Source organism: Rosa chinensis, chromosome 5, assembly GCF_002994745.2.
Source record: "Rosa chinensis cultivar Old Blush chromosome 5, RchiOBHm-V2, whole genome shotgun sequence".
NCBI lineage: Eukaryota > Viridiplantae > Streptophyta > Magnoliopsida > Rosales > Rosaceae > Rosa > Rosa chinensis.
Genome location: NC_037092.1, coordinates 17,004,907 through 17,014,478, shown reverse-complemented (window position 1 = coordinate 17,014,478; position 9,572 = coordinate 17,004,907). Strand labels below are relative to the sequence as shown.

The following is a 9,572-nucleotide window of genomic DNA, read 5'->3' as shown; positions in this document are numbered from 1 at the left end:
ATTTGGCCGACTTTTTGTCATACATTTGCTTTGCACCAAATGAGCAAATGTGGAAGAAAATATGATTGAATCTTCTGTGGTGCTTTTATGCATATATACAACCTTTTGGGGGTATATGACTAGATTTAGGTAGCCATTGTATTCAGAGAAAGTAAGAACTGTTTATTCTCCCACTTGAGAGATCTGTCAAGAAATTGAAACTACCACAATTTTTTTTGCTTTTTTTCTTTTTACAATTACATTGGGAAAAGAAGAGGAAGATTGAGACCGTGGGGAACAATTTTATGCAGAAAGATAAACTAATGCTAGAAGGCAAGAGGCAGAGAAGGAGCTAGCGTTCCAGAACCATATCGACCAAGTTCTTGAGGTTATAAACAGACGACCTTGATAGCCAAGCCAACAGTTCACATCTCATTCATTTGATCAAAAATGGCAACACATTCCCCTATTTTTCAGGTGCAACATAAAACATCCAAACTGCTCTGTCCTGCCTGACATCTTCTGGTGTATAATCTTCAGTGCCCTCATTCCTTCCATTGCTTGTAACCGCAGGCTCTTACTCCAAAGCAGTGATAGTCAATTCTTCTATTTTATGCTGCAACATGAATCACAACTCTACTCAACATCTCAAGAGGCACAAGTATGCACACGTATGTTGCAAGAAATTTAAAGCAAACCCCAAACTATTAAATTATTGCGATGATCCTATAAGCAAAGAATAGAATAAAGTCGCTCCCAATTTCAGAATTTCAAGGGCACCACACGTAACCCACTATTTTGAATAAGGAACCCTGCTTTCTTTGTAAATCATTTTGTAATCAAACAGAATCATCTTTAAGAACCACATCCTGTTATTCATCTTGACAATAAATTATTCCTATATCCTTTCCAAACCCCAATAATGTGTATATGGTCCAAAGAATTATATGATTCTGACTGGAGATGCCAGTAATAGAAACTAGGAAACTATTTAATTACCTACTGTAAAGATTGAAGTAACGAAGAAGAGCAGTAGCAAACCTGCAAATCATGGTAAGGCGTAGACTGCCTGATCCTCTTCTCTTGCATCACTTTCTGACGGCTTTCATAGAAATCAAAGTCGTCCAATATTGATGTCTTTGATGAATAATTTTTGAAAATGTTCAACATTTCGATACCCTGAAGGAATTTGACCTGAATATACAAGATTACCTGAGATTATATGGCTGCTCAAACTGAAATCAAATAATACTTGACAACTAGGTGTTATGCATACCTCTTGAGTGTCTCGACTATTGGTCACAGGCTTGTTTTCATTATTCTCAAGTATTATATGTCGTAACTGAGGATTTGGAACATCTTTTATGACATGCCACTTGACTGGGAAATAACCATTCCACTTATCCTGTTGCCAGAAATCCATGTTCTTATTAAAATCAACACGGCCAACCATCTCAGCTACTCCACAGAACTGACCACTTGCATTAACCTGAATCCACAGTACAAAATATAGTGAAAAAAAAAAGGGTAGGGTCATGGAAATGAGACAAAAGCCTTGTATAAATATAAAGCAGCAGCTGGAAACTCCTGCATCAAAATTATGGTTAAATTCTATAGCATACCGAAAAGAAGAGGAACAAAGGACATTTGCAGCCTTTCTGTGCCGCATTCTCTTGTGCATCTTGATAAGCATTGTCCAGCCTCCTATTCCCATTAGGAGTACTAGCCCATACATTGTACTTAATGCTCTTATGAATATCGTCTTCACTGTACGATTTGATAACAAAGAAAAGTGCCTGCTCATATTTGGTTGGAAAGTCAGGAAGGTTATATTGATCCTTCCTGATAATAGATGTTGTGCTGTCACATTTTCCATTCTCCTTGTCAGCCAGGGAGACCAAGGCGCCTTTAGGATTGGTTGTTCTGGGACCATGGTTCTTCTCACTGAACAAATTGATATCTCTAACACTATTAGCCTTGCTTCTTGTTTTCAACTTCTCAGGACCACCCCAACTCTTTGGATTTGCTTTTAACGAATTGTTTGGATAGAGCAAACCACCTGTCCCTTGGTTATAGACAGGAAACTTTGCAACAGAATAGTACCCTTTCGCTGCTGCTTCTGATTGAAGAGTCGGAGCATGCAGTGAGGCCTAAAAGTCATTATGGAAAAACCATAAAAAATTGACCAAGATGAGGACAAATACAATATGCTATCCTGACAGAAAAATAAAATTTACCTTATTCACTGGTTTTGGCTGATTTCGTGCACCATAACTTGAGCTCTTAGTCTCTAAAGGAGCGTTGCCTGAAGGTGGTGTAAAAGATTTAGAGAACGGAGCACGAGTGTAACTAGGGGATGAGAAATTAGATTTAGAAGTCGGTGTTTCTAAAACTCCATTGTAGCCATTTCCATATGTTCCATCTGCAATAAGAGATGGGTCCCACAAGTAGGGTGTTGGGACTAACTCCCCGTAAGGATGAGGAGAGGGGATATTATATCCAGGGGAATTGATTGGAGATTGGTATATGGGGCTGATCGGTGAATACATCTGTTGACCGACATATTGTCCATCACTACTGATGGTAGTCATGGGCAGGTACTGCGTGTAAGGATCATAGCCAGGCTGATATCCTGGCATCAAGTAGACAAAAGAGCCATTATCTGCTTGCATGACCTAAAGGAAGAATAGTGACTATAAGATCAATCTGTTATAAATTTCAAAACGCTGTTGTCCAGCAGAAAACTAGCAGTAAGCTAAACACATTGTAATTCAAAGGGCTAATTACACTTTGCATCATCCAAAAGTCTCAATTGCATCTTCAAAGAAACAGAACATTACCCAAATTGCGGGATATGAGATGTTTCCTGAATTTCATGTTACCCCAAATATGAGTCTTTTTGCCAGATTTAAACCAAGACACCATATTCGGGGTAAGATGATATTCGGACTTTGTAAACAACAAAGTGCAAAGTGAAAAACACCCTATTGTTGAATCAACTCAACATATTGATCTCATATTAGATAAAGGAACTTACAGGGTATTGAGCTTCCATCCCAGTACTTCCACCGACATAGTATCCTTGGTTTTCCATATCATAACTACCTGTAAGCATGGTCAGTAAGATATGAAGGTCATCATAGGACTCATAAAACAAGAATAATGGAATGAATAATTAGAGAATCTGTAGCAAACCTGGATAGCTATATCCATAATAGGCGGTTGTTGGATAGGAAGCCATGGATTCATAATCTGTATCTACATCTGCATCACCTTTTTTCACACTAGCAGTTGTATCTCCTGCGGTTGATATGCATGATGCTGCATCAGATGAGCTTCCATCCTTGCAGAGGGACTATATATACAAACAAAACACAAAAACATGTTTCACAAATTAGATAGGGTGACTAGTGAAAAGAGAATTACAACTTTTCCAATAGAATTTAACCCTGAAAGATTTAGCTTTAGGCCTAAAGACCAAGTAATTCCTGAATTGGGTAGGTAAATGATTTAGGAGATGCAATCAAAGAACTGGGATGATACCAGATTGGATTGGAAGGACTCTGTGGATTGAGCATCTGGGTTTGATTCCTTTTCTTTCCCTTCTTCTTGTTTGGGAGCTGATCATAGAAATTTGAATAAAGATGAGTAAGGCTCAAACACCAAAACAAGACCAACATCTTCTTTAACAAAATTCAGAGGAAAAAGAAAGAAGAATAAAAGATAAAAAGATTACTTTTCTGATGAGGATGGGGATTGTGTTGTTCAAATTGAGGAGCAGCCATGGCCAAAAAGAAAGTAGAGACCTTTGAATTGATCGACTAAAAATAAAACAAGAAAAGAATAGATATTTTTGGTGTTGATGAACAAAAGAGAGAATCTTGTGTTTACTCAAAGGATATAATCTGTCTATCTATGACACAACCACAAGAAAAGAGCCTTAAAAAACTGGCACTCTGTAATCTATCTATCTATCACTCCTATATTTAACCTTCTTCTTTTTTCCTTTTGGGTTATAAATAAACAGAGGAGATATAACTCAGAAACAGAAGACACCAACAACAATCACAGAGCCAGAAAACAAAATAAAGACCTGAAAAAGAAGAGAGAAAAAATTGGTTTTATCAGTTTATGGTTTTGCTCAAAGCTTGAAACAAGAAGAACAAAAAGACCAACAGCTTAACAGACAGAGGTGAAGTCAACAACAGCAACAATAATTTTATGACAAACGGACGGTGTTGAGGCGTCCACGTCTCTTCTTTTTCTTTGCATAATGTTGATCTGGAGAATAATTAGTTTTTGCAATATATATATATATATATTTTTCTGGTTGTACTGGTTAGTGTCCTTGGGCTATTTGTGGAATCTTTCTATTTTTTATCATCAACCCTTTTATGGGTTCTCTTTAGGTATTCATAATCTCATCTCATTATTCATTAATTACCCAATTTGTTAACATGATATTAGTTCTTTAACTATTTTCTAATTAAATAGTTATCTATTGTCAAAGTACTGCATGTAACTGTCATGGTGTCGTTTCATCCCAACTCTATGAGTCATTCAAATATATATATTTTTTTATTTTTCTTTTGCTTTTGGTGGAAAAATGAATACCATTCAATTCATTATGGCCTCTAGAATATTAATGCTTGCTCACGCCTCTTCCACCTTCCATGACCTTCTCTACTGTTATTGCGTGCATACGTACTCTTCAATCTTCATCATCCTTTTTTTTTTTTAATTCTTCTTGTTATTTCAAATTCGAAGATCTTTTAACTTCTCTTGATATTTGTAAGCACAAAACAACAAAAACCTCTCTTAGTATTTTCTAATTTCTTTACTGAAGTTTTGATCCGAGTTCATCCGTGACTGTGAATGACTGTTGCATGATCATCGGTGCCAACGAAACTCGATCTATCGTCGTTAACTATTGAATCAGAATCCAATAGTTGGCGTTTTTCTTGTTAGTATGTAGGGTGCTTCAAAATTTGATTTGAAGGGTAACCATTAGTTTTTTATCCAACAACTGTAGGTAGTTCTGCTGTAATGGACCGTGCTATATCAGAGATATGACTGTGTGCTAAAAAAGTTTTAGATGCATAGACTAACGCTAGATCTAATCAAATTGTTAAAAACAATTCAGGAATCAAACCAAACATTTATCAACCAATCCATTTCTTAATCATTAATGATTCGAATAACACAAATACACAATGATCCACATGTCCCGGTGGAGATGCCATCCTAAAACAGGTGCATTATCATGAGAGCTTTATATATGCTAACCTCCTTTTTATATATCTGCCTGCTAAACCAGATTTATTATATGCCACATATGATGCCTCACAGAAAAGCCCTACTTTACTTGTAGCAAAAAACAGAAAGAAAAAGAGAGAAAAAGGAGGGGATCCCTATACATAAAGATACTACAGCTCATTGTTAAAAATAGTTGAAAGTACCAGGAAAGTTCCCTAGAACATGGATATGGTTATCTTCTCATCTTTGTCCTCTGTTTCTAACCAGCAGTTAATTACATTTATAATTTAGGATTAAATTCAGTTTACCCTCATGAGGTTTAGGGGTAATTTCATGTTAGTTCCTGTCCTCTCAATTTAATCAGTTTACTTCTCGAGCTTTTCAATTTTCCTCAACCGTGTCCATTCCGTCCAATTTGGACGTTAAGTTTGACAAAAAAGCCCACTTTAAGGGCTAAAATTATCATTTCAAGGAAAAAAAAAACACCATGATAAAAAAAAAAAATTGTCATGGTTTTTTTTATTTCTCTCTCATTGAAGAAGAAGAAGAGAATTAAAAAAAAAACCATGACCAAAATTATTTTTTCTTCTTCTTCTTCTTCAATGAGAGAGAATTAAAAAAAAAAAAAACCATGACTAAAAAAAAAATTCTTCTTCTTCAATGAAAGAAATATAAAAAAATTAAAAAAAACCATGACAAAAAAAAAAAGAAGAATTTTTTTTTCCTTGAAATGACAATCTAAAAAAAAATTCTTCTTCTTCTTCTTCTTCAATGAGAGAGAATAAAAAAAAAAAAAAACCATGATAAAAAAAAAGAATCATGGTTTTTTTTTTTTCCTTGAAATGACAATTTTAGCCCTTAAAGTGGGTTTTTTTTGTCAAACTTAACGTTCAAATTGGACGGAATGGACACGGTTGTGGAAAATCAAAAAGCTCAAGGGGTAAACTGATTAAATTGAGAGAACATGGACTAACATGAAATTACCTTCAAACCTCAGGGGAGTAAACTAAATTTAATCATATAATTTATCATATATCGACCTTACCTAGAACAATAACAATGACATAAATATATAAACAAAAAGATATTGGATGAATGAATAGTCTAACAATCTTGCTGATGAATTCATTACAGAAAGTCATCGATCTGAGAGTTGAAAATGCATCGATCTGGTGCAAAGTGCAACACCTATTCTAGGGTTTGGATTATTAATACATTGTAGACACTTCAGCACACGCATATTATATAGGTGCCACCAAGCTAGCATGCTTAAGAGTTAAGGCTTTAAAAATGACATACTTAATTAGGTTGAATAGTTCAGTCAGTGTTTGGATATTTCAGAAAAGCCAACTAGAAGTGGTAGAAGAAGCTCCAAGAAGAAGAGGCATGCGTATATTGCATTTGTCAATATTTTCTTAGTGGGTAAGATTTTGAGAATTCTGAGCCAGCAAGCCAGCCAACACATCCATTTCCAGCCATTTAAAACGATGGACACATTGGCCAGTCTGAATTGAATGCAAAACCAAATTTTTGGAGAGGCTGTAATGCCACGTTTGGATATATAACACGCTTCCTCCATGCACGTGTATTGCTTTATTGACACTGAATTTTTGAATCTGGAGATAACACATTAACACACACTTGTTTGGGGCTCCAAACCGACGGTTTTAGGAAAGGTACATATTTTTGTTGAATTACCGTCCGTCCATTTCATATGGTTCGATGATTCAATAAGTTTTTATCGACTTAATTTTTAGGATGGATGACTTTTTTAAAATAATGTAAAAATTAAATGGTTTTAATTACAAAAGTACTTTATGATTTGTTGATGCCAATTTCGGCATCAACGAGTCAATAAAAAATTCGTTGAAATCCAAGCGTAAAGTGGTGGGGTTGTTTTCTCGAAGTGGGTCGTATATTTTCCTTCTATTAGTTTGACTATATGTATGGCCTTGGTCGTCTACCTCATGTGACTAAAGGTATGGCCTCAGTGGTCTTGTGCCCAGTCTTAGTCGTCCACCTCTTGTGACTAAAGGTATGTCTTGGTGATCTTATGTCTGGTCAACCATCTCCTATTGAAGGTATGATCTTGGTGATCTCTCCCTTCGACCTCCTTGAGTAAGATTGGAAACTTGGCCTCGGACACCCGCTCCTTTCTTCTTGAGTGAGGCGTAAGTACAACCATTGTTGTTGCTCTCTTATTGGGTGAAACTGATAGTCTGGCCTCGGGTTTTCTTCACTCGATGTTGGGCGTCCAGCTCTCTTGTTGGGTGAAACTGATAGTCTAGCCTCGAGCTTATATCGTCCTCTTCATGACATTAGACATCCACCACTTGAAGTTGGAGGAGGTACATCATAACAACTCTCTTGTTAGGTGAAGCTGAAAGTCTGGCCTCGGACTTCCTCCACCTGACATTAGGCGTATATCGTCCTCCTCTTAACATTAGGCGTCCAGTCTAGCTTGGACGTATAACATCCTCCACCTGAAGCTGGGCATCCACCGCCTCAAGTTGGCAAAACTCCATCGAAAGGACTTGCAAATGTGAAGAGATGGAAGGTTATCGGAGGACCAGCCTAACACTGGCCAAACACACTCTGATGCCTAAATTAGATAAGTGTGTTTGAACATTTATGGAGATTGAAGAAGAGAGAATGGTGCTTAAGCATTTTGACATAAGAATGAGGAAGAAGAAGAATAAGTGCCCAACAAGTTGGCATAGCAACAGAGCTAAGGGAATAGCTTATATATTTTGGCATAGTAATTAGGGAGAAGCGATGGAGTCTCTCCTATGAATTTTGGCATAGAGTTGGGAGAGAAGAGAGTTCTCTCTTTCAGCCTTGTGGAGGCTGAGTATTTATAGAAAAATGGTGGTTGAGGAGGAAAGGGAAAGACATGGACTCAATCCCATAAAACAGGGGTGTCAGCCCTTGCTTTCTGCTTACTGACACTCCAAGGGATGGGTTTGTCAAAGTTGGTGATATTTGTCACCACTATGTGGTCTCTTCCCCTCATGTCACTCTTGAGTCATGTCCACGGACCATACTTGTCATCAGAGCATGACAACTGGCCTAGTAGGTGAGACTTGGACCTTGATTTCCTCTAACTATGTCTCCTTGCAATGACTTTTTCTAAGAGCGAGCTTGATTGTCAAGACTTTAGCCCTAGAGGTCGTAGCTATGATCCTTACGGGTAGAAGCTTCTAATCCTTGGGGGTCGAACTCTTGGCCTTGGGGTTTGAGGCTCTTGATTCATTTGGATTATCTTGTTCTTATAATGAGGTCACGTATGCTCTGACCTTGCTATCCAAGACGACAAGTCAATAACATGGTGACTGTCCAAGACCTAAGAGGTGGAGGTCTAAGGTTAAAGACTTAGAGTAGCAATGTTAGACATCTCACTAGTCATGGTTATTTATGTCTAAGGGTTTCTTTTCTTTCTATATGAAAGGTTTAAATGTGTTGAAAGATTAGAGTCCTACGTGGACTCTTTGACATTTCAATGCGTCCTATGCGGAATAGGTTGAAAAGTCAAAAATATTTGTCGAACCAAATTATGACATCAACACGATTTGAGCTAAAATTTAAGAAATGTCACTAACATTCTCTTCTTTTAAAGCGGGTTGAAAAGTCAAAAAATATTTGTCGAACCAAATTTTGACATCAACACGATTTGAGCTAAAATTCAAGAAATCTCTCTCTCTCTCTCTCTCTCTCTCTCTCTCTCTCTCTATATATATATATATATATATATATATCTATATCTATATATATATATATATCTATATATCTATATCTATCTCTAAACTAGGGTTTTCTCTTCATAATTGCCTTCTTGTCTAGTTGCACACCCTTGCTGCATGGGCCTCCAACTTTGTGGGCAGGTTCAGCCGGACGAGCTCCTTTCTCTCCTTCCCTCTTTGATGAGTGAGCGGGTCATTTCGAGGTCTGATGGCGGTGGTGGTGGATTAGTCTGGTTGCTCGGATTTGTGTCGCGCGGTATGGTCCGGTCAGAGTGGTGGCTGAGGGCGGTTGGATCTTGACCAAAGTACTGTTGTATGGTGACGGTGCTACAGCGGAAGGTTCTAGATAAGAGGCGAGTTCTTTTCCTTGTCAAATTGTCGCAGCCTCCTAGTGGCATAGTGCAACTAAGTGTCATTAGATTTATATCCAGATGGCAACATAGTGGAAAAACTGATCTTATTAGTATATTATGGCTTCGAGTAGGCTTTTACTTTCGGGTATGTTACCACAATTGTAAAGCTAATGGAGTAGCCAATAGAGCACTCTTCACTAGTTGGTGATTGTTAGAATACATTATTTTAGTTGAGACTCTTATT

At 37.2% G+C, this 9,572-nt stretch overlaps 1 protein-coding gene across 1 annotated transcript; it reads right to left on the bottom strand.

Moving 5' to 3' along the window:
- Positions 1-112: 112 nt before the first annotated feature.
- Positions 113-4,144, bottom strand: LOC112202896 (YTH domain-containing protein ECT3). Its single transcript, XM_024343955.2, has 9 exons — positions 3,716-4,144; positions 3,523-3,599; positions 3,175-3,334; positions 3,017-3,084; positions 2,217-2,654; positions 1,602-2,129; positions 1,256-1,468; positions 1,021-1,173; positions 113-595 (listed from the first exon to the last, which is right to left on the bottom strand). Exons 1-9 carry the CDS (start codon positions 3,762-3,764, stop codon positions 557-559), a joined length of 1,725 nt encoding a protein of 574 aa, XP_024199723.1. The 5' UTR covers positions 3,765-4,144; the 3' UTR covers positions 113-556.
- Between the last annotated feature and the right edge of the window lie 5,428 nt (positions 4,145-9,572).

What these genes read in the sequence shown, in the direction of transcription:
- LOC112202896 (XM_024343955.2), bottom strand. Translation starts at nt 3,764, where the DNA reads ATGGCTGCTCCTCAATTTGAACAACACAATCCCCATCCTCATCAGAAA. An exon ending in GGATGGAAGCTCAATACCCT is followed by an intron (nt 2,655 to 3,016) that starts GTAAGTTCCTTT and finishes TTCTTCCTTTAG; the next exon opens with GTCATGCAAGCAGATAATGG. An exon ending in ATAGTCGAGACACTCAAGAG is followed by an intron (nt 1,174 to 1,255) that starts GTATGCATAACA and finishes TTGTATATTCAG; the next exon opens with GTCAAATTCCTTCAGGGTAT.